The sequence below is a fragment of the Apus apus genome, chromosome 11 (assembly GCF_020740795.1).
Source record: "Apus apus isolate bApuApu2 chromosome 11, bApuApu2.pri.cur, whole genome shotgun sequence".
NCBI lineage: Eukaryota > Metazoa > Chordata > Aves > Apodiformes > Apodidae > Apus > Apus apus.
Genome location: NC_067292.1, coordinates 10,675,559 through 10,703,237, shown reverse-complemented (window position 1 = coordinate 10,703,237; position 27,679 = coordinate 10,675,559). Strand labels below are relative to the sequence as shown.

Sequence of the window (27,679 nt, the reverse complement as noted above, 5' to 3'; positions counted from 1 at the left end):
TAGAAAGCAGTGTATCACAGAGCTTTGGCTTAGGTGGGCAACATACTACTTGTGCAAGTTAGACCTAGCTCCTAGCTTACTCTCCCATAACCACTAGATCACACTATCACTCATCAACCACAGTGAATCATTTATTTAAGTGTCCCCAGGCTACATTCAGATCACAAAACAGAAATACCTTTCCATTTAAGGTCTGAAAATTTTCTTCTAGTGGCTTCAGAACATAAGATTCAAACTGGCAGGTAGAAAGACTGTTGCTTGAAAGGCTTCCTTTGCATGGAACTAACACCTAAAACAAGTTAGATCAAGCTTTAGATCAATCACACTTCCAGATTAAGACTAATTGCAGAATACCCAGATTAGAAGTCTTACAGAGTCAAGTTTTTATTCCAGCTCAGTGTAATGCCATTATTATGCTATGTAAAATGCTGTCAGAAGTGACTGACTGCCCACAGTGACTTCAAAAGTCAATCCCATTTTAAGTTACATGTGGGAGAATTTGTAGCTTTAGTTCATAGCAAAGAAAATCAGCTTCCTGTAAAGTTCAGAAACAACACCAACTTTGGCCTTTTACTACTATGGAATGTATCAAGGTCCACATCAGCAAATAACAAGCAATTGAAACTAAAAGTTGCTCTAGTTCACTTGCACATTTCATAGGCTTGCACTAATCTTTACATGTGTCACAGCAGGCATACAATTTAAACATATGGCTCTGTTTAATAAGCAGGTGCTAAATGTATTTATTTATACTTACAATACCATGGAGCTCAGCAACTTTGCTGCATAGATCAGGACGTCGCTTCTGAATGGCCAAATAAAAGGGATTTTTCAAGATATCTTCATCATACATAGCCATATGGACTTCAGATACTCCAAGGAGATTCTCTAAGATACATATGGAGAATGGTTAATGTATCATACATACTATCTGTTAAAAGAAAATATTTGAGAATACTTAGGGGGTAATTTGCTCCCTCTTGTCGAAAAGGCAAAATCAGGTTCACGTCTTGATGTAAGCACCCAACATCACACTTAAGAAGTTAACTGCAGTTACTCAAAAAGTTGTTCAGAAATAGTTTTCATGAATATACATTTCCAATTACATTATTATTCTCATAGTCTCATTCAGCCTTCCAGGTGTTGGGAGTCTAACAATGTATGATTTGTTTGGACAAAATTTAGGAAAGGAGAAGATCTACATTAACACCACTTTGATAGACAAGCTAACACACTAAGTCCAAAACAAGCTAAAGGACATGAATTAACAGCTTCTTTACAGCAGATTCTACTGCATCACAGGACATTGATGCTTTTGCAGTCTGCTCATACAAGTCTTAAGAGCCACCTGTTTAAGGATTACTGACTGACATGCGACAATGAGACACCCAGAGAGCGTAACAGGAGCTCTTGTGTAAGACAATCCTCAACTTTCCAGGGAAAGTTACAGGAAAGAGATACACCAAGGAGATATGAATATCCATGCCATAATTTAAAAATAACTGTGAAATTTGTGGTCATCTCTACTCCCACAGTAAACATCTCGATGATTGGAGGCCAGGCTGATGTGTAACACTTGGCAAAACAGCAAGCAAAAAGGTGACTGAAGATGGAAAACCCAACCCATAGGAACTGAAAAAGCTATCACTAGGTGTGTCACAGGGGAAAGATGCTCTTAGAGGCACTAGACCCCTGACTGCTTGTCTTCTCAATTCTAATTCTCTCAAAAAAAAATTATGACATATCTTAGACACAAGGGCAGGAAAAACCCTATTAGGTCCTTTCTAGAATAACTCCAGAATTATTTTATTCAGAAGAATTGAGATTAATAGGCTTACAAGTGTTTAATTAACTAGTCTGTTCTATGTCTTTCCCCATCATCTATTTTCCCTTAAGAATCAACATGAGTTGCATGATTTCCTCATGCAGTTTCAGCTGTATTTCCTGGGAAAGAGTGAAAACAGCAGAAGCTTAATTTAAGCAAGCCACCCTTACACAATCAGTATCCTTCTGTTTTCTTAAGTGTAGAATTATACCTAGCACTTAATTTGCTCCATGTAAGCTTTTTACACTTGTTCTGTTGTACTTGTAATATCTTACTAGCTATTTTTGCACTGCTACTAAAAAATGCCTCTCTATAGATCATGGAAGAGACATGAAACTCTTCTATGGCAGTTCAGTAGCAAGGCAAAAACATACACCCAACTCCCACAGATTTGTAGATAGCCTTTGAGTTTCCATTATGCTGTTAAGTGATCTATAGTCTGTTACCTGATCTACGGTCTGGTCCCTTCTTATAATTAGAGACTAGGAGAGCTCCCTTAGACAGCTCAACACAAAAACTGTGAGCAATTTCCACTATAAAGTTATCACCACATACTTAGTGTGGACAACCTCAGACTTAACCACTGGAATTTGGCACTGACAGATAACTGCCTCAAGCAAAGTTTACATGAAGTTCCAGATAAAATGGTTCATCTGTTTTCTCAACACTAAAAGTTTCTATGAAAGAACACTAATTTAGCATTTCCAAAACAGTCATCTTTGGATGACAAATTCAAAGATATGAAGTTTGACAACACAAAGGGCAAGAAAATGTTTGCTCATTGACATCTTCAAGAGACTAGACAAGTTCAGTCATTATGAGACTTCAAACCTAGAAAAAGCACAGCTTTGCACACAATCTGTCCTACCACAGTGCCTGGGTAAACAGGATGATCACCAGTAATTCCACGGCTGATAACTGCTATAAGCATTTCCTGGCAGGCAACAGCAATCCAAGTTCAAGCTGTGGGCTTCCTCTATCAGAGGTGGGGGAAGGAGAAAAAGCAACACAAGCCTAGTGATAGGCCTGCTGCAGGAACACAGGTATCACCGATCTGTAAAGTATCAGGGCTAAGACAAACCTTCATAAGCAGGATTAGTTAGCTACAAAAAAAAAAAAACCAAAACAAAACACCACACCAAACAAAACAAACTGCCTGCTGAACAGCTAGTTAGGCCACAGCTCCAAGCAATGATGCCTAAACAACTGCAGTTTACAGTCCAAACATGATTCAGTGACAATTTATTATATGTAAGTCAAGCACCAAGCAGGGCTTATGTACACACAGCCTGCGTAACAGTCTGCCACAGCAAGACTCATTTTGGAATCCTACAACCATTTCAGGGTGCTGTACATCAGAGGAGATCAACTGACTGGAGGAGAATCTTAAGTGAGAATGGTGAGAAAGCCCTAGAAATAGGATCCAAAACATGAAACAGTGATGTTTATGCTGAAGAAATGGCATTAAATTTTTTCCCCATGTGGATCAAGCTCTCAGTGAAGTGTTTTTTCCCACATCTGTAGAACAAAAAGGCCTTAGCTGAAGAAAAAGTCAGATTACACATCAGGATTACCTTTCCAGAGGTAAGATAAACATGTGTTCTAGGTTGCTTGACAATGCTATCAAGTCTTGTGCTGTAAATCTGTTAGACAAACCTCTAACAGAGGTGATAATTAACACAGTAAAGCTAGGAGGCTAGATTATACGGTCTCTCAAGGCACTTTCCAAATCAAGCTTTTATTAGTGTAGTTGGCCTACTGAGGCATCTTCATCTGCCTTTTTATTTGGTGATGTTCATTATCTGGCCTATTGATAGATGAGACTGCTATGACCCTCCCCAAGACTGTGATGAAGAAGCTACTAGCATACTATGTACTGTGTCAGGGAAATTACCACATTGACACAAGAAGGCAACCTTAAGCATGAGACTGCAGAGACATAACTGCAGCACACAAGTGTTTCCAACTGCTACAGCTATATTGCCACTTTCAGCTTAACAAATCTTGAAATCCAAAGAGTTTGTCCCATAACAGGAAGGATAGAAGAACATTCCACAAGTCCTCCTCATGTAGAAATTTTACCTTGCCACCAAAAAACCCAGCCAACTGATAAGCTTTGTCTAGAAAGGAATTAAAAACATTTAATTCACTGGCAAAACAACTTAGAAGATTTATGGAAGAGCCCCCATAGAAAATCTGAGCTTATGAAGCTTGCTGTCTCTGTGAGTCATGTAGCTCTTAAATCATTGCCTGCACCTGAAAAAACCACAGGCAGCTAGAATCATTTCAGTTGACAGATCATCACAGGAAGAGCTTGAAATTAGAATCTTTAGTTCCTGGCTATACACCAGAAGCAACTGGCTTTAGAACACTTATTTGTAGCCATGTAGATCCTTTTACTACAGAACTACTGACAGGGTTGAATCACATTTCAGAGCTCCAGCAAGAAGTGAAAAGAAATTGCATTGAAAGGTTGAATTCTGGTATTTTAGCTACTGTAATGTGACCAAGATGCCATCAACATGCTGTATCTCAATAAGGAATCTAAATGGAATCTAAAACTTCTAGTTCACATGTGTATTTGTCACCCACCTTGAACAGAAGCAGACTGAACTCTCAACTGTTCACCACATGCATATTCCTACACAGCTGGAAACAACAACCACTAACCAAATTAGTACTGTTTACAGAATCACAATTCTCAGTTTCCTTCCCTTTTCTCTCCCTTACCTCTGCATCTGCTCAGTGCTACATTAGTGGATAGTCATCCAATTAAAATGTGAGCATGAAAAAGAAAGGATGGAATACTTACTAATTTAAATAGTTAAGTTACTGTATTTACTTGGACCTCCTTTATGCATCCACACCATTCTTCTGAGAAACAGAACTGTGGATGTATAAACCATCTACAATTTAACTAATTACAGAAAACCACAAGACTTTACACTAAAATTCAATACATTAAGACTACAGAATCAAGAGAGTACATTAAAGCTTCCCCAAATAGTAGCTCAGGCATTTCAGAGATCAAGTCAATTTCTTTCCACCCCTAAAGTTAAATGCATCTGAAAAACACTAGCTAATGCATTGCTCTAATTCTAGAAACCCATTAGAATACTCTGTTGAGAGTTTGCTGGCAGAACACAACATTCAACTTCAGCCTAATTTAACTTGGGGGGAGGGGGTGAGCAGAAGCACCAGGGGAACACAGGCTTCTTCTTCTATTTGTGCCTTGGAGGACAGCTTTAGATTTACTAACAAAGAAAGAAGGAGATGTACAAAGCCTTGTATACATCACCAGAACTGTTTAACAGGAAGCCCACTAAAAATTGTCATAAGCCATATTCATTACAAGATTTATTTAATTCTGTTGTGCTGAGCCATAAAGCAATACACAAGTACCAGTGTTATATAAAAGACTTACATGGAATCATTTAAGTGTGTGGCTTCATGCCTTTAAACACAAAAATAGCTCAAATTGCTGGAAGTACAGAAGCTAGCCGATCAGAAATGCTTAATAACCTTCAACCAGCCAACTCTTTCTAGATTAAGAGCAAAGTGATAATTCTAATTATACGACTAATGGTACAAGGAATAGCCAAAATGGAAAAAATCGCATGGAATCTGAACATGTCACTTTTTTCTCTAAAAACACTGGAAATTAAGTCTTAGGACTTTTGGTACTGAAAACAACAAGCAGGAGTTAACTATGACAGTTTGTCATTGATGATTTTTCTTTAGAGATGGTCAAATGAGGTACCTTTTACAACCCTATCAGGTTTCAGTTCCTTTAAGAAGCATTTTGAAGTTTAGACAAACAGCCATTAAAAATGACATCACCATATTTGCATTGTTACTTGGCAGTTATATCATGTCCACATTCAAGTTACACAGCTATTTACCCAATTCTAAGGCACATCATCTTCTGAACGTCACTGTTAAAAACCTAAAATAACATACAGTAGAGAAAATGCCTTTCATAACAGACTCAGGGATTCTGCATACAAACACTTCCTATTCAATGTTGAACACTAAGATTATGTTTTCATTAAAGCTTTTTAATAATACTTCGTTAGAGCAATGACAGGAAAACAGCTTCCAAAGTTGGTAAAAATTATTAGCCTAATTCAGTCATCCAAAATCCTTCCAGGAGAACAAGTTAGGACATATACTGGAATCCTAACACCAGGTCCATCAGTGTCCTCTTCACGAAAGTGCAACTACAAAGAAAGAGAATGCCAGGTTCTTCAATATTCAGCACCAGATCCAGTAGCACACCATGTTCATAAAGTATCAACTCCCTGAATTTTACTTGAACAGCAATACTGTGCAGTTTCACTCCTCCTCAGTTTCACATAACATCATCTTAGAGTCTACAACAGTAACAAGTGAGAGGCTTAGTAAACTTCTAAGTAGAATACCACTTGCTGAAATGCTCAAAATAATAAGTTAGAACAAGCAGCAACTTATTACTCAACTAAAAGCTATTTATCTCAGAGTAGCAGACATACTGATATTTCTGACAGTTTGTATGTGTATCTACCACACCAAACTGCAGAGCTCCATAGAAAGAAACGAGGAAGCAGTTGTTCCCCAGTTCTAAATTACTTAAATGCTTTGTTGCTGCTGTTTTTTTACAGAAGTCCTTTTTTCCTCTTTAAGAGCACCACTTCTAAACAAGAACAGCTGAAGGTAAGCTTATCTTAAAACACTTGGCAAGCAAACAAGAATCCAAGTGATATTTAGTCTCAGTCTGAACAAAAGTCTAGTTATCACTGTTTTACCTGCACTCTTATTCCTCATATGTACACCTGGCAAAGGTTACAACCTGGACTTGAGCCCTCAAATCAGCATTCACCTCAAAATGAAAACAGAATACCCTTTCTGTGCTTCTGAGCACACAAGAAACCTTATTCTTTCTCCTGAGGGATAAACACTGAGCATCTTATGAAAAACAGCTGAGACATGTTCACCACAAAGGAGCAAAGGAAGAAACTATTCCTACCCGTTAGATTCAGATGCAGCTTGTATTGATTTCTTGGAAGTGAAGTATGTCAGAATAACACCTCTGACTTAGCAGATTATAAAGTAGAGTATCAGACAGCTCAAGGCTTCCTAGCAATCAGGGAAAAACTAAGCATCAGTCTGGCAGCAATGAAAGTGTCTGAAAAAGAGGGGTGAGAAGCATTCCAGAAATACACTAATTTTTCTCAGCATCTCCTCTTCAGTCATACATTTCTTCCAGCAAAGGGCTAAAAGCTGGCAGATGATCTCATGACTTAACTTTTGCCTGGGCCAAACACCTCCCAAGCCCTTTTTAGGCCTAAGAACACTGGCTCTTCTACCACTGCTCCCACACTTCTCAAAGATGCCTTCCCCAGAAACCAAACAGCACCTGCCAGCAACAGACATGCAGTTCAGTTTCTAGCAGCTCTTCACACAGCTTCTCATTAGGAACCCCACCTTGTAAACTCTAAAACTCATCTCGTGCTTAAAAAGTAGTAAGAAGGTTCACTCTATTTTAACTGTGTATTTGCACCATAGTTTTATGTGGACATGTTCTTACTAATCTCAGACTTAAGGCCAAAGAATATACTGACTTGACTCTCCCTAGTCACTACTTTCCTCCAGAGAAAGAACATTTCAATCAATGTCTTATCTTTCAAAGCTTTCTACTTTTATCCAGTCACTTCCACTGATTTTTATTACTTGTCACAAGCCAAGTACTAGGAACAGGTTGCATTCTCCTCTTTGCAGAAGAATAGAAACTAGATTCCAGATTCCTGTAGGTTTAGAAACCCACTAGAGTACCTGCAAAGAATTTCCATTCTTTGGCTTACCACTATTAAAGCTGCATGACATCCCCAAGCAAGCCCAGGAACAATGTAGAGAGTGACAATCAGTGAACCACAACCAATTGCAAGGAACCTGTCTAAAGGACAAATATTAACTAAGTACAAAGTTCCCAAAACAGCTTCTCAAACAAAGATACTTCCTACAAATATTAGTGAGCTGTATTTAAGGCCACCTCCTCAGGCTTGCAGAGGTGTCAGCACATACACTTTTTTTTGGGGGTGGTGGGATGAAAAACTAAGGAGTTGAAAGACAAGGATAAACTGTGTTTTACTTCAGCCAATTATTTTGATTCTTTAGTTACTGAGGCAAGACAGTGGTACAGCTCCCCAGCCTGTATACCAAGGGTGCACTGTACTGCTGAGATGGTGGCCACCAAAGGTAATGCCAGTTACTGACACCCCTGTTCACAACAGACCACATAAGGTTGACGTCAGCTCCCAGACTAGCAGCAAGCCTGTAAAGACACCAAGTATGCAGGGTCAGAATATGAACTTACTCCAAAAGCAAGCCCACCAGGCAAGGCTTACCAACCATTTCAACAAAACAGACATATTTACCTAAAATTCTACTTGGAAGTCTACAAAATGAGGATATAGCATTTAGCCAAAGCAGTGACGGTCAAAAAGCATCACAGCATATTTTGCAACTGTTTTTAAGGGTACTGAACAGAAAGAATATAGTCATTAACACCTGTTACAAGAAAGCCTTTCCACAGAACCAGAATATACATTTCTCTCCCTACTCATTATGCTGCTCCCTAATTAGCTTTCAAGGAAGTTCTTTATCCTAGTAGTTTTCCCACAGCAATATTTTGGCTAGTCAGCATCTCATCTGAAAGTGGTAGGAAGATTTGGATTTTAAGACCATCATGCCTATCTGACCAAGTACAACTGAATTTCAAGAGTTTCCACAACCTACCTGAACTGGCAACCTACATGCAGCTCAACTTAATTTAGAACTAATCTAAGTAACAGCCTCTTTCTTCCCACGTGACACACCTGAAGATGTATTTAGGCATTATGTGATACAGATTATAACTGCTGCCACATTCAGGTGTAAGTAGTCACATGTTATGACACAGTATCCCCTCCCTCCCCTTTTCAGCTACTTTCAGAGGAGCAGTTTCAAGATTCTGATGTGCCACAATGAACAGTAACTTCAGTGACGTGGCAGATTTTAAACACAGCTACTATACACATACACAAAAAATATGCGTAATTTAGTCAGCAATAAGCTTAACAGTCAGGTCACTTAGGGACTCTAGGTTCAAACCGAGACCTAATCCCTTTTCCACCTGACAATGATTAAGCAATTATAAGATTTCACTTACGATCATGTTAAAAACATCCTGTGTTTCTTTATTCCTACAAGGAAACAGGTGCTATTGATTCACTGCTCCTAGGCTACCAAGACACAAATCGGTAGAGAGCTACTCAGGGTACTCTGTAGAAACTTGACAATCTAGAAAACAGCAGTTTCTTCCATAGGTAGCAACCACTTGGCAGCAGAAAACTACATATGCCTTAGAGTCAAAATTACAGCAGAACAACAAATATCCAGTCAGCAGAGTCCAAGCTACCAAGATCCAGAAGAAGGAACGTAGTCTAGAAAAGACTCTTCAGGGTGGGCTCAGCATCAGAAAGTCAGTCTGTCTGGACTCTGCAGCTCACAGCAAATTATCTTGCTCATAGCACACGCCGTACTGCAGGAGTGACACAATAAGGGAAAGGGTCGTGCTCCTCCTCCTCATTGAGGCATGTCTTCACATCTTTTTCAAGTTACTTTCGCATCAGAAAACCCACAAACATTGAGGGATATGTAGTAGTACCTGTTATAGCAAGCAAGTTCTCCAGATCACTTTGGCAAAGACACATGATGTGCTGAAGACAACACATTTTAGTTTACTATGTAACACTCATCATCAGTTCTGTTTTCACAGAAAGTCCAGATGTACCTATAAACACAGCCTAGTGCCCATCACTACCACTGTACTGTACTTCAGAGCATTCACAAGGGTAGTCTGTGAAACATCATTTCTGCTAGTGAAGAATGAGGGTGCTTCCTGCCTTTGCAGTGTGTAACTGCTTGACTGGAGCTACCTGCAGACATCCCGAGCCGCACACCGGCCCTGCCCGTGGGCCTTCCCAAACCCCCTGCTTGAGGTGAAGACAACACGAGCTCTTCCCCCTGCAGCGCCTGCAACCCGCCGTGAAGCCTGGCTGAGTCCGACAGCGCTGACCTCACGTAAATAACCTGCGTTGCTGGGGTCAAATGAAGTTCAACAAAGCCCTCAACATTTCTGACGCTTTCCCGCAGTGCAGGAGCCGGACGAAGGCAGGTGCCCACAAGACCGCGGGCGCTGACAAGTGCCGGCTGTTGGTGCGGCCGGGGAGACCTGAACGGCTCGGCCCGGCCCCGGCCGCCCACGCAGGGCCCCGCAGCCCCAGCCCAGGCCGCGGTCAGCCCGGCCCGGCCCAGCCCCGCCCCGCACGGCGGCCAGGCCGCGGCCAGCAGCTCCTGCCCTGCCCCCTCCCCGGCACGGAGGAGCGGGAGGGCACGGCCGGGACCAGCCGGCGGCCGCCGCCGCACGGGCCGAGCCGGGCAGGTCCCCACAGCCGCACGCTCACTTCGGCGCCGCGGGGAGCCGCCCTCCCCCCGAGGAGCGGGCCGGGAGCGCTACTTACACCGACAACATTGTCCCCCTTTCCTCCCCGGCCGCTGCCGGCCCACCTCCCCCTGACGGCTCCGCGCCTGAGCCGAGCCCTACCGGGATCCAGGGCGGGCCCGGCGCGGCGGCGGCGCCGCACGAAGCCAATGGCCGGGGAGCGAGCGAGGAGCCGCCGCGGGGTCGCAGCCTGGGGAGGCGGAGCCTGCGAGGCCTTATAGGGCCGGGCCGGGCCGGGCGCTCCCCGCCCGCCGCCATGTGACCCCCGGGCGCCGGCTGGGGCTTGTTAAAGGCGGGCGGCGGCAGCTGCTCGTCCTGCGTTCTCCGGAGTTTTAGCCTTTGCATTTGCTTATTTATTTACTTGTTTTTCCTCTCCCTCCGCGGTGTTTGGCACTTTTCAAAAACCGGCGCCCGATCGCTGGAAGGCCTGGCAAGTTCGGCGCGGAACGAGCCCCCCGGTTCTCCTGCACGGTGGCAGTAGCGGTGACAGCAGCAGCCGGGGAGCGATGTCCCCCCGCAGCGCCCCGCAGCTCGCCCCGGCTCCCTGAGCAGCCGGCGGAGACGCCAGGCGGGTCAGAGGTGCTGCATGGATGCGCGACCCGAGGCTGCCGCTTGCCATGTGCGCTGGTAACGTCTGGCTCTGGCAGCTCCCGGGTCCCGGTACCGGGTGATCGGGGCGGAGCAGCGGTAGCGCAGGGCGGCGCGGCCGCGGTGCCGGCGGGATCATGGTGAAGGAGGAGTGCAAAGCGCTGCTGGACGCGCTCAACAAGGTGACCGCCTGCTACCGGCACATGGTGCTGACCATCGGCGGCACCGCGGACTCCCAGAACCTGCGGGAGGAGCTCAAGAAAACGCGGCAGAAAGCCCAGGAGCTAGCGGTAGCCAACAGGAACAAGCTCACCACGGTCCTGAAGGACAAAACCGTGAGTAAGGAAGATAAAGCCGAGTTCGAGAGGCTATGGGTGATTTTCTCCACGTGCCTAGAGATCCTGGAGATCGACATGAGGAGAGCCCTGGAGCTGGGCCACGAGTTCCCATTAAACGTCCCCAAAAAGCACCTGATCCAGACAGGCATGAGCGGGGGAACATCTGGCGTGGCCGCCAGGGCAATGAGCGTCCAGAACATGAAATACGAGGCTGAGAACAATATAGACGTGGTGGATTTGAAAGACCTCGAGAACGAAATCAACCAGGTAGGAGAGATGATGTACGAGATGGAAATGAAGGTGAATGTCCCCCAGTGGACAGTAGAGGCTAAGCAAGACCCAGGGGCTGAACTCAAATCCACCATCAGTGTGGGCGCTTCTTCTATTGGCGTGATCTCTATGGAGGAAAATAAATCCTTCTGCGATATCAGCAAGGTTCTAGCTGGGATTGTTTTCTCTGCTGTGCTCATTGTGGCTATCATCCTGGCAGTGTGTGTGGTAAAACTCTCTTAGAGTGATTGCAGGCTCTGACAAGAGCAAACCCCCCCGCCCCAGTCCGGCTTTGGAATGTTTCACGCTTTTAATTTCAAAACGGGTCACTTGGATGAGCTAAAAATTCAATCCTAGCACTTGAAAAAAACAAAGAAAACTTTTGCCTCTCAGTATCCTAAAAGGCACGATTTGTTTCTTCTTGCTTTTTGAAGAGATGCAAATCAGCCTGCAGAATAGGGCATCTTCATTTGCTGGACTTTTAATGGTTAACTGTGAAATATCAGGGTATTATCGCTACTGGCTATAACAGGGACTTCTCTGCTGTTAATAGATCACTGTTCTCAGAAACCTGTATTTTTTGCTCGTGAATAGGCTCTGGAGTTTGCTGCTGGTCACTGTTTACAGAATTTGAGAGTAACAAGCATTTGGAAGATAACACAGGTGTTTGTCTGACAAAGTGAATAGAATATGGTGGGGTTTTCTCACCAAATACACAAAATATTATTTCAGGGGAGGATAAGGGGAAGGATGAAAACCCCAATAAAAGAATGTAAACAACCTGTATTTTAGATAAGGTAATGGTTGGGGAAGGAGGGGTGTGGAAGAGGACTGAGAAAAAAGAAAAAGCAACATTTGATACCAGATAGTATTTGCTGATTTAGACTGGATTGTACAGAACTCAGTTGCTTGGGTTGGCACAGCACACGCAAATGACTAATTGCTTTCTGAATCCAACGAGAAAAAAGGGAGAGTTGCATATTCAGAAAAAATACTAGCAACCCTTGTGGTTCTCATGTACCACAATTTTGTCTTCCCCTGCAGAAAGGCTGCTCCTTTCCTCTCATTCATTTTATTTCTGTAGAAGCCAACAGTTTGCATTTCACATAAAATTATGAGAATAGTAGCAATGAATCTACCCAGAGCAGAAGCTGTAACTTTTGAGGGCAGACTTTAGCAAACAAAAAGGTTGAGTTAAAGCAGACCTTTTTAACAACCTGAAGAGATCCCTTCTCGGGTTAACAGGCAAGGATTGATGCCGGTGTATGTGTCAGATTTCTGCAAGCTCCTGAATTCTTTGCAAAAATCCAGACAAAGCTAAAAATGTGTCTCGGTTTCATATCTCATTCATGTCTGATTAATCATTTGGGAAACAGGAAGCCTGTACGATTGGTCCAATTTGATAAACTGCAATTTTTGGAAGCTAAATGCAAAAGCAGCATAAAACTTTCCAGTGCTACCCTATAGAATTATCATAGTTTAAAAGTAAAACTGGGGAGACAAACACTAACTTGGTAAAGAAGCTCTAGAATGTTTTGTAAAAGTACCTACTTATTATATAACCTATGGGAATATCTTCTGTTACTGTGAACACAGACTATCCCTTCAAGAATGCTTGGTATGTACTTTATAGTGCCATATGTATATGAGGCATTCCACACACAAATACAGAGACCCCATAATACTGGGGTTTGAATAACTTATTATTCTTCTGCATTGTTTATTATGGACACTATCAAAAAGTAACAACCAGATATTTTTTGTGAAGTTACTAGCCAATTGTCTTAATGCTTGTTAAATTATGTTAGCAACACTCATAAACAGCTAATATTTTTTAGTTAAGTAAACATACTTTGAAAAACTGCAGCAAAGTTTATTCTTTAAAACCTGGAGAACTGGATTTGGGGAAAAAAAGTGTGTGAAAATTTTCAATCTGGTCACTTGTGAGAAAAAAAAAATTAGGTGAGGAAAAATGTGGAAGTCTAATTAAAGGCTATAGACTACCATGATGTTGAAGCATAATGTCAGTTCTGCACATTGATCCAGTCTAGCTCCATTCTCGTGGGAATTCACAGTTTTCTGGGATGACTCCACATTCCTTTCTATTGTATTTCACTCATTCCATAGGATGAGTTTTATATGTAGTTAATTTAGAGATTCCCAGCAGCATTCTAACAAAGTCAAGCCTGTATTTATCGGTGCTACTGTTTCAGTCTGTTTAGAAAAGGTGTAATTACTGTAAGTTCATTTAAATGAGATGTCCTTCACAATCATACTGAGTAAAGATATTTATGGAAAATACAGCAAAAGCTGTGAGAGAATGTACATATTTGGATTGCCACCCCCAGTCAGTAAGGATTTGTGGGTATTTTTACTCTTTGCACTCTCCTTTATCTTAGTTCACAGGAAGGTGGGTAAGTTGGATTCTGTTCTTGAAAATGTAATGTTTTGAAATCCGATTGTTTAAACACATGTTCTGAAAACCCAAGTAATGCAAATCTGACTTCTGGTGGATAAGTAAACGGTAACACCTACAGCATTCATTATCTTGTATACTGGTATCTTGAAGTATGTATGCTTTTTATCTATGGTTGGTTGTATAGAAGAATGTTTAAGAATAGGGAATCTTCCAAAGCATGCCTCAGTGAGTTTGTAAATTGTATATTTTCAGTCTGTTACATTTTTTTTAAATTTTGATTTTGTGTACAGTACTCAATTAATTCAAGTAGCCTATAATTATGTAAGTCTTGCTTCATTATGAATATGCACACAATTAGTATTTAAAGGATTTGGCCTTGGAAAAATAATATATTTTCAAATCTTAAGACAAAGTTGGCTGCAGATTTATTCATCATTATTTTGTTCCTAAAAATCTGTATCATTTTATATTTAGGCCACCTGAAATTAATAGATTAAGTAGACTTTGAAGAGAGGATTGGCACCATCTAAATGGATAATCTTCGTGCCATTAATCTTCTACACTTGATACAAGTGTATGCGCAATGTGACAGTTCAGGCACAACAGCACACAAAATCAAAACAAGGTGAAACCCCCCCTTGCCCAAAAGTACATACAGATGGTTCTTTTAAGTAAGAGATAAAGAGTTCTTGTAGATTTGCAAGTCTTCATTATTTTTCCCCACTGGAATGCAACCAGAAGGAGACTACAAATGCTTGTTGGTTTTGTAAATGAAAAATGGGAAGGCAAACTTTAAATACTCTGTATATAACAGCATGATGACAATGAAGATACTCTCATGCTGATCAGTGAAGGAGAATGTTACTGTGTTTTCAATACAAAAGATGGTTACTGCTTCATTTCAGTGTTGTTCTACTTCTGTTCTTTTGTCTTTATTCACAGGATACATTAAATGTGATGTATACTAAAAACTTATACCTGACTTGAATTATACTGGTTTTGCCTGTACATGGGTGGTATTTTCTACACTTTGAGTAATTCAAACTTGTTACTGTCACTATTTATTTAACTTAAAATAAAGTACATTCTTATAATTTACTGGTTGGCTTGCAACAGTAATTAAAATCTAACAAAAACTGCAATATTAATGCATCTTGTCAGTAATCTCATCTAAACAAAAAGTACCTATTTCAACCACAGAAATAAAAGTAACATGCTAAGCCCTCCCATTACAGTTTATTTACATAAATGCACCCTTCTTAAGCTCCTGAAGTTGAATATAGTGATATATCTTAATTTATACTGCAAAGGAATCAACAGTGTAGAAGTCAAAAAATCTCTGCCTTAGGAAACAGCTACAGCAACATTTAGGGTTGACAGGGATGACATTGCCTCCAGCACTGCCTGTTCAGTGTTGTTGAAAAAAGTACAGAAACATCTGCTCAGGCAATTGAAAACTAGAGAGTAGACTAGACTAGACAAATGTATTAGATCCCCACTGGGTTATAACCCAGACTCTCCCCCTTTCAGCCAGCAGAGTTTGCATTTACTTTAGCAAAAGATACATAATCTAAGGAGTGTGAAATTTGGTCCTATGTTACTGACAGCAACAACAATCAACAGTTGTATCAAACTATCATAACTGAGTCTGTTAAATGCAGAAATTTGTAGTTTTATTCCAGGACTTATATCTATCACCATGAACACTCTCTACAGTTTTTAGTTCACTAACAAAATTAACACAGAAACATAATTAAAGTTATTATTTTTATACCGCAAACAATGTAACAATCAACCTTCAGCATTATGAATACAAAATAAAAAGTTTATCAATTCTTCCTGTAAATATTAAAATATTTGTATGTGAATGCAATTATTTTAAAACTGACTAGATGAGTCATTTCATGAGCTTCCTGTTTAAAAATTAAATAGGTGCTTATTGTTTGTTATCTGGAAGAATTGCATATGGACTTTCTTTTCTTTCTAAGGTTTGTGTTGTTCATGTACATTGTCCAGAAATAACTTGTGTTTAAGTGCTAATGGAACCCCTAGTCAACATATTTACCCTTCACAGATTTTCATTATGTAAAAAGTCATTCAGTAAGACCAGTGGATTACAGATCTCTAAATGCTTTCTCTCAATACGATTATGTAAGCCTTTTAATGCGGGACAAAATTGTAGTTTACACGTGAGCAGCACCTGCCATGGTAAGCATATGATAAAAGTGGGATTAGAAAAAAAGTCTTCATATAAAATTATCTGCATGTGTTGAGGAAAGGACAAGAAAAAGAAGGATATGGATGTACATAATACATCTTCATCTTATGTTAGCAAAGTATGTTTTTTGTTAAATATAATTAATAGCATGACAATGTTAAACTACAGCTTCTCAGTAAGACAGCAGTATCTTTTATCCAGTGGAACAAAGAATATCAAATATCCCTGAATGGAACTGGCCACCTGTTCTCTGATTAACTCAACACAGAATAAGTGTAAAAATACTTTGATTTGCTACATGTTGATATCAAGACAACACTTGTCTCTCTCTGCTTCACACTTCAAGAGACTTTCTGTTGGAAAAGATGGTCCCAGAAGGCTGGATTCTGTCATGCGTCCCAACAGCTTGCTGCTGCAGTACTGGGGATGCAGTTGGAAATGTAGCTTAATCAGCTAGCAGTGATTAAACCTGTGGAAAGGTGAAAAGTCACATGGCATGTGACAAGTATGAAGGCTCTTCTGCATCTTCTCACACAGCCAAGCACAAGCATTTCATGCTGGAAGCAACGTGACTAGAGGCCATGTAGGCAAATACAAATAGAATTACAGCCTCACTAAAAATCTCACCCACAGAGGTTAGTCAGTAAAAGCAATTATGTTTATTGCTCAGTTCCAGTAATTTTGTCAGAATATTTACTGTGATTTTCCTAAGTGTCAGAAACTGACTTCCTGAGCCTCCACAGCATCAGGTGGTGGTGTTCTGTTTGATTGAACTGTACATTTTATTTACACTGCACTACATGATAGTAGTTATAATATACTTACTAATAAGCTCTCCACCAAATTAAACCAACTAACAAATCCTCTAAGAGCTAATTTTAATTCAAGTGGACAGAAATGGACACACAATGGAAGTCACAATCATAATATAAATGTGTGGTTTGTCATTTTCACTCTGCGTTAAAATAATCATGTCTATGATCAGTCAAGTCTGTCTCTTGCACAAAAATGTTCAAAGAACATACACAGTCAAACTCATTGATGTGTCACAGCATTAAAGAATCACATAGCCTAAAACATGACTTAATGAGTTTTTGGTAAGAATAGTAAACATCAGGTCATACAGCCATGTATAATAGTCTTGAAAAAAATATTTTAAATACAACTGCAATTTCTTCTCATTCATCAAGTATGAACTTGAAGAATCTGTACATAAACAGCAAGCTTTGGGGGAAAAACAAGTGAGAAAGGCAGAAATGAGAAGACAAAAGGCAAATGTTTAACTATTTATACCATCAAAAGACAAATGTTTAACTATTTATACCATATAGAGTGACTGAGGAGTACCAGACACAACAAACATGATACTGCCTTAGAAACTTAATCTAATATGCTATGCATGTGTAATTTTATATATAAACACACATTTGAGTTCTGGGTCCTAGAGGGAGTGGTCTGAATCATAACTCATGTAAGCCATCACTGCTCAGTTTAGTGAGAAACTACACGTGTGAAGACTATTAATGTAATTAAAAACTGCAGAATTAGAACCATCATTTCAGTTTGAATGACACGTAATCTGTCATATGTCTGTTGGAAGTAGGACACTTCCAATTGTTAACACTATCTGTAACCTCATTTTCTGATCTGCTTTGATTTGTTAGAATATTGTTTTGTATGAAGGTAGCTATTTTTTTTTAATTTTTAGTCAATCCATATAATGGTGCTGTAGTCATAAATGTTCATTTCCTAGATCTAAGATTTATTCACATTTTGGACACAATACTTGCAAAACTATACAGTGAATAACCTACTTAATTAAGCTGGAGATTAAGAAATGAAACATGCTTTTTAGAAATACCAGACATTGCATTTTTGCCACAGTAAGATGGCAAAATTGTGCTGGTACGTGCCATGTATGTGCTGGTACGTGCCATGTATGTGCTGGTATTAACAACTGATTTGAAAATGACAGTATTCATTATTGGTACACGAGTACTTTCTACTTAAAATGTCCTTATGCTGAAATTATCTGACATAATGGACACTAAATCTTTTTGGTCAGCCATCAAGCTCATTAAATCTTGAAAAACCTCTTGAAAAACCTTATTAATATTTCACCAGTAAAGCAGCTTTTAGGCAAAGCACATTCCAGCAAGATGAATACTTATATACCGAGTGCAAAAAGCAAACAAGGTGAACATCATGTTTTTATGTTCAAAATGCCTTCTACTAGGAAACAGGCACATTAGTGGACCTCAGGCTTCCCTTGCCTAACATGGCAATCACTGATGAGCAATAATTATTTAAATTAGTATGAAAAAGGAGGCAAGAGCTACAAGATGTCCTGGTTTTGCTTGTATATTTGGTCATGAGGAAGGAGAGGGAGGGCAGACTCGTATGGTGCCTGGCTATACAGCAGCTGGTGTTCTGCCTGGTTTAGTATAATCAGCTGGCTGGCTGACCTCTGGTGACTGCACCAGGATGAACTTATGGCCCAGCTGTGCCTGTGTAGACCTCGAGTGAATCTTTACTTTTGTCAGCTGACATATTCCAGCATCCTGCTGGTTTTCAGTTACCTTGAGCCACATCTCACAGGCATTAAGTACATGCTCAAATAGAAAATGGAGCACTTGTCAGAGGTACATGCAGGTATGTGGGCATTACCCAAACAAAATCTAGCAGGATTCTCCATGTTATGTGCAAATAACATTCTTACAAAATTTCTTAACCTGTATCCAGCTTTCTTCTGCTTAAAATCCTTACAAATTAAAACAAACAAACAAACACACAAACCACAATCTAGTATTAAATGGAGGAATGCAAATCTTAATGTTAAATTAATAAAATTAAATGTTTCCTAAAAAAAAAAATGTGTGTTCAAATGACTTTTTCAAGCTTTTGCTGTCTTACCTGGATATATCCTTTATTTAGGTAACAAAGGACTCAAAAGCTTGGAAACAGAAGAGCTGTGTAAGGAAAACTGCTTCCAAGTTCTACATACTCTTTTCCCTCTGAAGACTACTAGAAAAAAATTCAAACAACTTGGAGCATGACATGCTTAATTAAAGACCTAAAATGATTTATCAGCATGCCTTCATGTGGAATCGAGGTAAGATTTCTCCGAGGCTACCTGGCGGGTCAGCAGCAGTAGGATGATCACAAATCAGAGTCCTGGGCTCCTGACCCTCTGTGAATCCTGGGGCTGTAACTACGGTCCCTTCAGTAGCACTCAGGACGACTTGGGGTTCCAGCTATTCAACATTCACACCTTGTCATGCGGCGAACACACTCAGTGCTACGAAACCTCAGGAAGCGCAAACTACCCCAGGCCATAGCTTTTAAAAATGATTTAAAGCCATCCCCGTGCTTCTCTCAGCCATTCGCCCCGTGCCTGGAAACCCGCTGTCTTTCCTTAGGCTTTTGCCCTCGGAGGCCCCCGCTTACCGGCTGAAGGCAGACGGGCCCGCGGCATTCCCGGCGCTTCCCGGCCGACCTCCCTCCCCCCGCGCCTCCCGGCGGGAACGGCGCCTCCCGCCCGCTGCCTGCAGTGGCTCCTCCGGGACGCCAGGCGGCGCTGGCGCCCGGGCGCTCCCGCAGCGCGGCCCCGCCGCCTCCCCCGCCCCGAAGATGAGCTCGCAGCTGCGGCGCTGGCGGGACGCGGCTTCGCTGCTGCTGGCGGCGGCGAAGCCGGGGCGGCTGCCGCGCTCCCCGCTCGGCTCCTTCGACTATGAGCTGCTGCTGCTGCAGCGCAGCTCTCGCAGCGGCTTCATGCCCGGCGCCTACGTTTTCCCGGGGGGTCTTTTGGAGGCGGCGGATTTCTCGGCCGACTGGCTGGGGCTGCTGCCCGCCTCGCCTCAGTGCGGGCTGGGCCTGGTGAAGCCGCCGCCCCCCGGCAGCCGCCGCGCTCCGCTCTTCGCCGCTGCCCGCGAGCGCATGGGCTCGCCGCTGCCGGGGGAAGTGGCCTTCCGTATCTGCGCTATCAGGGAAACGTTCGAGGAGGCGGGAATCCTGCTGCTGGTGCCGCGGCGGGCGGCGGGCAGCGGGCCGGCCGCGCTGCTGCCCGCGGAGCTCTTGCCGCCCGCCGCGGAGCTCGGCGAGTGGCGGCGCCGGGTGCAGCAGGACCCGGGCTGCTTCCTGCAGCTCTGCCGGCACCTGGGCTGCGTCCCCAACATCTGGGCGCTGCAGGAGTGGAGCAACTGGCTGACTCCTGTGGGCAGGGCGGGCCGCGGCGGCCGGCGCTACGACACGGCTTTCTACCTGTGCTGCCTGGAGGAGCGGCCGCCCCGCACCTCGCAGGACGACCAAGAGGTGACAGCCTTCCTGGTAAGAGGCTAGAGCTGGCACCGGATGGTGCCGCAGGTTCACCTCACTCCTCCGATTCCCTGCGAGTATCCCGCAGCACATTCCAAGCACGAGGGGCCCCGTTTCTGACCCCGGCAGCCCCCCCTCCACAGCCTCCGCCTCGAAGAAGCCGCTGTGCCGCTGCCTGTGCCCACTACCGATTAAATACTTGATTACAGTCCCTTAAGATACGAGAAAAGATTTTCATCTTCATGGTAATCCCTCGAACTTCCCACCAGTAGCTGCCACTGCCTCCCTTGCTCAATCGTGCAGCTGGGAGAAGAGGTGCTTCTTGAGGGTCATTTTACATGATGTTTTATGGCACAGGGCGTGTGTCACGTCACAGCATTTTCACATAATTGCTGGATCTTTCAAAGGTGGATGACAAGTAACCCCTCTGATAGATTCATTTGTGCAGTACCAATGGAGAATTGCCATTACACCCTTAGTATGCCTGGAGAAATCCATGTAGCATGCACAGAGTTCCAGCCATTCAAGAGCTGCCGGAAGTTTTTATTTTGTAGTTACTTGGAATATTTAAAGATACTTACAAATTTGCTGAAAGAGTGTATTACTAAGACCATCTTTTGAACTATATTGGATTTTTTTTTTTTTTACTTTTGTTTTAATTGGAAGGGGTAAAAGTGTAAAAAACTTCATCTTAAAGACAACTCAGGGTCAGGTACACTGGGATCTTTTTAAGTTGTTTTAGAATTCTAAAAAGTCTGAAAGGAAGTTAGAAGTAGGTGAGAAACCAGACAGGTCTGTAAAAGTTTGACAATTTTGATATGACTGATTTTTCTATATATTTTTAACAGATCTTGCTGTGGAAATTTAAAAGTACCTAAGTTTCTATCTTCAGAAGGAGTTCACGTTATAATTTTGTTAGTAACAACATTCATCTACTGCTTATGCACACATTTAGATTATCAAATTCACCATTTGAGATTAAATTAAAATTACTAATAGTTTACACATGGAAACCAACATCATGTTTAAGCATGAATGGCTGGGTGTTAATGCTGTGAAAGCAATGTATACAGGAAGCAGATGTTTAAGAGGTACTTTTAAGAATTAAAGTATCAGTAGCAACCCCTGTTAACTGAGTTCACATTGAGTTTCAGGTTTTCTGTTGGTTTGAGCAGACTTCTAGTCAGGCCCCTAAGACAAGTTGCAATTTTAGTTTCCAAACTTGGCATGCCTACATTTAAAACAGAAACTTACTTGTTTTTATAGGGAAAAAAAAAAAGAAGTCATTTTTTACCATTACAAGCTCTTTTTTCTGTAGAGCCTTCCTTGGTAATAGCTTTTAAAGTTACTGATGCTTTCTATCTGCTGAGAAAACTATTATTTCAAGGCTTGCTTCCATTTTTCAGTGGTCAGCGCCTCCAGAGGCCATTGAACGCTTTAAATCTCAAGAAATGTGGTTTGCTCCACCTCAGTTTTATGAACTGTGTAGGCTGTGCAACTTCTCTTCACTACATGAATTACACAAGTTCAGCTCTGATCGAGCTCTAGAAGGGTGTGAACGTTGGCTGCCTGTGATGTTAACTGCTTCAGATGGCTTCATTCAGCTATTGCCAGGTAAGAAAACATTTAGGTTCTTTTAAATATATAAAAGCTTGGGAACTGATACTTAATGAAGCCACATGACACAAACCAGCCTATAATTTTAAGGAAAATACTATTTTAAGTCAAGTTACTGCACGCTTTCTCTACTGTTTGTCTTCCTTTTTGGATACATTTTGTACTGGCTGCTGTCAAGAGACAAGGATCAGACAGCACAGTTATTTCTGCACTTACTTATAATCTCATTGTCTCATATGGTATGTTTATTTACAAAGAAATGCTAGCATTTCTACTTCTTTTTTTAATCTTAAGTATGTATTAGAACTCCTATTTAGTCCCTGTCTGGGAATTCTCATTTGCTTCCATTATCTGAAAGGGCAAGTGGATCAAGCATAGCTGCAGTACCAGTCTTCACAATTGTAGTGGTAGGGCAGTGATACACCAATTCCTTTTCTTCCTGCTGAAGTGTGTCTCATTACATAAGCATGTACATTTTTGCCTTCTCCTTAAGAAAAGCTGCATCTACTATTTACTATTTTCTGCTTTTTTAGTTTGGTCTTCATTATACTTTCTCATTTTCTTTTTTTTTTTTGATCACACTTGACCTCTACAATTTCTGTATTTGTGGCCTATTAGCACTGCTGCACAAGAGTAACATGCATTTATATGGCAAAACACTCTTTATTCAATAAAACAGAAAACAAAACTGTTTCTGTTCTTAGACCTACTGTAGCCTATCTTCATACACTTGGAAAAATATCTGTCTTGTTCTCCACCCATTATATAAACTGTCTGACCAGGTCATGCTGAAAAATAAGGTAGGCAGTATGTACTAAACTTTTTTTTCTCTCCTCAGGGGATGAGTTATATCCAGAAGATCCAGATTATACAGAAGAAAAGAAAATAATCATGTCAACAGATAAGAAGGTTGAAGATCTCATGAAAGAGGGTAGTGTATTTCACAGGATAGTAATAAAAAACATCCACAATATTGCGGTCCATGTTAATATTCAAGCAAAATATAAACATATTAATCCATTGATGATAAACTCTGATTGTTCAGATTGCAATAGCAGATTATAATACCTGTTTGGTTTAAAGCTAGAATATTTTTGATTATACATGTTCACTGTGGTTTTGCTCCTTTCTGACAATTGCCAGATAGTCAGGAAAATATTCTGTTGTTCTGCCAAAGCATTCTGTGTGTGTGTGGTTTGAGATTTGTGTTTATCATTGTGTCAGTCTTTGGAACAGCACAGTTGTGCCAGTTGTGATGTTTATAAGCTACTGAAAATTTAACATAACCATCAACTTAATAATAAACTTAAATGCAATTTAATGGTAATGATACTGAACCATTACCACCATATTCTACTTACATACTAATTGTAGATTATGCTGGAATACGGGTCTGGTGAGTCACACAGGTCCTTTTCTTACTGAAAATTTAAGTATATATGATGATCAGAACAAATACCTTTCAAGTTGAAGAATTATTTTACTATGCTTCCCAAAGTTATCCATTAGACAACTGTAATGTGTGACCAAGAATGAATGAAATCTCCCAGTCAATTCTTTCATTTTTGGGAAAATGTGTATATGTGCATGTATGATTTATTAGATAAAACTCACTTTAAAAAATATTATATTGATATATAATTTATATTTGTTTATATAAGTTTATATTGATATACCTAAATTATTCCAGCTAATTACAATCTATTAAAAATTTTACAGTTTTCAATGGTGGAGATAATTTAGACAAAGTCATCTATCAGATTGAGTTCTCAACATTCTTTTTACACAGAATAATTTTTATCTTCAAGTTGTTAGCCATTTAAAAAATAGAAACATTAATTGTTTAGCTCTAAAATGATACCAACAACTTCAGGGGATATATGTACTACCTTGGAAGCATCCACTTCCCTATATCAATGTCCCACATTTAGCTTTTCAACTACTTCACTAAAAATATCTGAGATTTAAGAAGTTCAGGGCAAGTATTGCTGCTTGTTTTTCTGTTTTAGATTTTTGTTTGTTTGGTCCTTTTTGTGCAGTAAGTGGAGCAGCAACATTTTTTAATTGGAAATGAAATGAATGATGACTTGAGATAAGCCAGTAAAGTTGTTCAGAAAGCTATGTTTCAGCTTTTGTTCTGTGTTTCAATTAAAATCTTCTGCAATATTTTCATCAAATTGAATTGGTTTTTAGCATTAATTTGGACTGGAAAAAAATGTCTTTCTTTTCTCTCTGAACACGCTCAGAGTGCTCTTGGTTTTGCAGACCTTGTTGAAATTTGTATACCTCTCCTCAACATGGATCACATGAAGGAGTATATTGTGTATGCTGTTTATTATGCGGTATAGTATCTCATTCAGAATATTCTGGCCAACTCTTCTGAACACAACAGAATCATACAATAGAATGGTAGAATGGTTTGAGTTGGAAGGCACCTTAAAGATCATCTTGCTCCAATCCCCCTGCATGGGCAAGGACACCTCCCACTAGATCAGGTTGGAAAGAAAGTATCCTGTTTTACAGGACTTCTAGATTTTTGAGATGAACACCGTCGACTGTAGTACTAGAAGAGGTAAAGACATGCTTATGATCATATTTGTGATGTCTATATTAACAAATAGCTTCAAAATGATTGTTATTTATTCATGCAGTGTAAAGTCAGTCAACCAAGCAATTGGTAAGCACAAGATACAGCATACATAAAGATGTACATGGGTTGGGCTCTCACTTTCACCTTCTGCGTAGAACCAAGGTTCCTTATTTTGAGCTGGTATACATCTTAAGTCTTCCTTTTCTGACTAACATACCTTACTACTATTCTTCTAATCCCTTGCCAAACTCAGCTCCAGCTGTGCCTTATCTCTCCTGATCTCATTCCCATACATGCAGGCAGTATCCCTATATTCTTCCCTGCAGATAGATATTCCTGCTTCCAGTGTCCATGCATTTCTTTCTTGCACTTCAGTTTGACCAGAAGGCCCTTACTCAGCTGTGCTGTTCTCCTGCCTTCCTTGCCTGATTTCTTATGCTGTGGAATCGAGAGCTTTTGTACTTCAAGTAAAACATTCTACAAGAGCTGCCAGCTCTCTTCTGCTCCTTTACCACTGAGCACAAGTTTCCCAGGGGCTTCCATCCACAGTTCCTTAAACAACTCAAAAGTTCACTGTCCAAAAATTCAGCGTCTTCACTTTCCTCATTTGGCCCATATGCCTCGAGATCATGAATTCAAATATACAAAGCAATATGTATATATAAATACAAAAAATAAAGAAATGACATAATATGCAACTACTTTGATTTGGCAATATACTCTTTCGTAGCTGCTGGGAGAACTTCCTTGATGTTATTTTATTTTTATTATTCTGTACCTTATGGTTGTCCCATCTGTTTACTTTTGAAGTAGAAAATAGCTATTAATAGAAAAAAATTTTTAGGGAAGAAACTATTCAGCAACCTAGGTACAGGTTAAATTCTTACAGGTGGTTTTACACACCTGTGTGTTGCTATACATTATGCCTTTACGGTCCAGTAGGGGGAGCTTGACAGCACAAAAAAGTAATAAAAATGCACTTATTTTACATAGAAAGTAATGACAACCGTTAAATGCAAGCATAAATGGTTTATCATTTAATGCAATAAATGCTTATAAATATTAAGTTTAAGGTATTGATTATTTAAGCTGTAGTGTCAAAATACTGAGCCACTTTTAAGTATGGGCTTCTGCCCAAAGAGGTGGGCTTTGTTTCCCAGTTGTTTCATCCCCTTCTCTCGGACTGGCACCCTGCCAAGCAGCTTTGTGCAAAACTAAATCAGGCCAGAAGCTTTTTTTTGTTCTTTGCTTTTCTTTTTTTTTTTTTTAAGCCTGAATTGAAAGGGTAGTATACCACAGAGGGAATTAAAAAGTTGTCAATTGAGTGAACTTAACTAGCATAGTTGAACTCAACTAGAGGGCTGCCAGGTGCTCTTTCTCCCCATCTACCTGATGCACCGTTCAAGAACACGCTCCACTTCAGACTTCGCGGCCTCTGGGCCAACACGAGCTGCAGAAGCCCCGGCAGCTCCCGGCGCGGGATGCCCCGCCACGCACAGCATCCCAGCCGCTGCACCGCCCGGCCTCCCGCCGCAGCCCGAGGCACCAGCGGCGCTGCACGGCGAGACCTGCCCCTCCGAGCTCGGCGCAGGAACAGCAGAAAGACAAGACTGCCCCTCGTTGTTGCCGCAACAACAGCCGCAAGGAGCGGCCAAAGCCCCGCCCGCGCCCGGGCCCGCGCCCGCAGCAGGCAGGGCGGCGCGTGCGCAGCGCAGGCCGCTCGGCGGGGGTGGCGGGCGGGGCTGGCGGGGCGGGGGCTGCGCTGGTTCTGGAAGATTCTGAGGGGAGCAGCAACCGGCCGGGGCGTGTTCGTGGCCGGGGTGGTGATGAAGGTCAGGGGGTTTATTTCCTGTGAGGAAGAGTGTAAGGGTAAGGCAGAAGATGAAGGTTGGGGGAAGGCGGTAAGCCAGGAAGCTTAGTTACTTAACGGTCTTTCACTTTTTACTGCGCTGGTTTTTTCTTTACACTGTGCCTGTTAGAAGTGGGGTTTTTAGATAGAGTCAGGGTGACTAGAGGAAGAGAGACTGGGGTAGCGAATTGGTGGTTTTGGTAGGAGCGTGTTGCTGGAAAGGCCCCTTTTACCTTCGGTGTCGTTTTTCAAGGGTTCGGGGTGAGGGGTTTTGTGACCCCTTGCGTCTTTGCAAGGGAAATAATCTTAGCGTTGGGTGTGGGATTTGAGCAAACGTTTGTGTTCTCATTTCGTTTTTAATGACAGGTAGGTTAATACTAAATACTATAGTAGGGTCAGCCTTTGGTGTGGGTGTGCCTGGTCCTTGATACTTAAATAGGGCATTTATTGGTTTTGTGTGTCTAAAACTTAAGAGATTAGGAGAGGTTATTTATGCCTCACATGTTATTCCTAAATAAAAGTGTACATTTTTAATGTATCTAAGGCAGCCTTATGTCTCTCATCTTACAATATATTATAGTGCAGTGTTAGACTGAGGTGTAGCCTGGGTGGTGTGCTTGTATCATTTGATATTAGGTAAAGCTTCTAAAATACCTTCAGCCGTTTCTGTGTCAAATTGTGAATAATTAGTACCATCTCCTAATAAAGCATGTTGCTACATATTGCCACAGTGTAGCTGTATTTCTTATTTAGTACTGACTTGTTCAGCCCAGCTTTGGAAGTGGAAGGCCAATGTCTTTAACTTCCCTCTCACAAAACATTTTATTAGGCAGCAACTTCCAGTGTGAATTATTTTAAGGAGTAAACTAGAGCTACAGTGGTGATATTGTGATATGCTGCTTTCTGCCAAGATTAAGTGCAAAGTATTTCAGTCTGTAGGTAGTTTATTATTCCATTGTAATTCCTAGGTATTGTTTTGTACTATTGCAGATTAATGTAATGTGAAGTACCAGTGAAATTCTGTGTTATGTTAAAATTGGTTTTAGCTAAGGTTGGGGCTCTTTTGTGTTTTGGGTTTTTTTAATGATGGTGAGCATTTCCCTCTGGTGTTTTTGTCCGTTTGGTTAGGT

The 27,679-nt window shown here is 41.3% G+C and overlaps 3 protein-coding genes across 5 annotated transcripts in view; 2 read left to right on the top strand and 1 right to left on the bottom strand.

The window, feature by feature from the left end:
- The window catches only part of ANKRD27 (ankyrin repeat domain 27), a 49,775-nt gene extending 30,130 nt beyond the window's left edge, over positions 1-19,645 (bottom strand). The window contains exons 1-3 of one of the 3 annotated variants that reach the window (XM_051629105.1): positions 19,627-19,645; positions 758-888; positions 179-289 (exon numbers count right to left, since the gene is read on the bottom strand). In XM_051629105.1, coding sequence (XP_051485065.1) covers positions 179-289; positions 758-859 — 213 coding nt within the window. In that variant the 5' untranslated portion in view covers positions 860-888; positions 19,627-19,645. The other 2 variants (XM_051629106.1, XM_051629107.1) reach the window with 2 other exon arrangements.
- Positions 10,608-15,059, top strand: RGS9BP (regulator of G protein signaling 9 binding protein). The gene has a single exon (XM_051629108.1). It carries the CDS (start codon positions 11,072-11,074, stop codon positions 11,783-11,785), a length of 714 nt encoding a protein of 237 aa, XP_051485068.1. The 5' UTR covers positions 10,608-11,071; the 3' UTR covers positions 11,786-15,059.
- Positions 19,646-19,803: 158 nt separating the features above from the next.
- NUDT19 (nudix hydrolase 19) lies at positions 19,804-24,287 on the top strand. Its single transcript, XM_051629627.1, has 3 exons — positions 19,804-20,505; positions 21,900-22,107; positions 22,949-24,287. The coding sequence occupies exons 1-3, from the start codon at positions 19,810-19,812 to the stop codon at positions 23,173-23,175; spliced, it is 1,131 nt and encodes a 376-aa protein (XP_051485587.1). The 5' UTR covers positions 19,804-19,809; the 3' UTR covers positions 23,176-24,287.
- Positions 24,288-27,679: the final 3,392 nt, after the last annotated feature.

What these genes read in the sequence shown, in the direction of transcription:
- RGS9BP (XM_051629108.1), top strand. Translation starts at nt 11,072, where the DNA reads ATGGTGAAGGAGGAGTGCAAAGCGCTGCTGGACGCGCTCAACAAGGTG.
- NUDT19 (XM_051629627.1), top strand. Translation starts at nt 19,810, where the DNA reads ATGAGCTCGCAGCTGCGGCGCTGGCGGGACGCGGCTTCGCTGCTGCTG. An exon ending in AAGAGGTGACAGCCTTCCTG is followed by an intron (nt 20,506 to 21,899) that starts GTAAGAGGCTAG and finishes TCCATTTTTCAG; the next exon opens with TGGTCAGCGCCTCCAGAGGC. An exon ending in CTTCATTCAGCTATTGCCAG is followed by an intron (nt 22,108 to 22,948) that starts GTAAGAAAACAT and finishes TTCTCTCCTCAG; the next exon opens with GGGATGAGTTATATCCAGAA.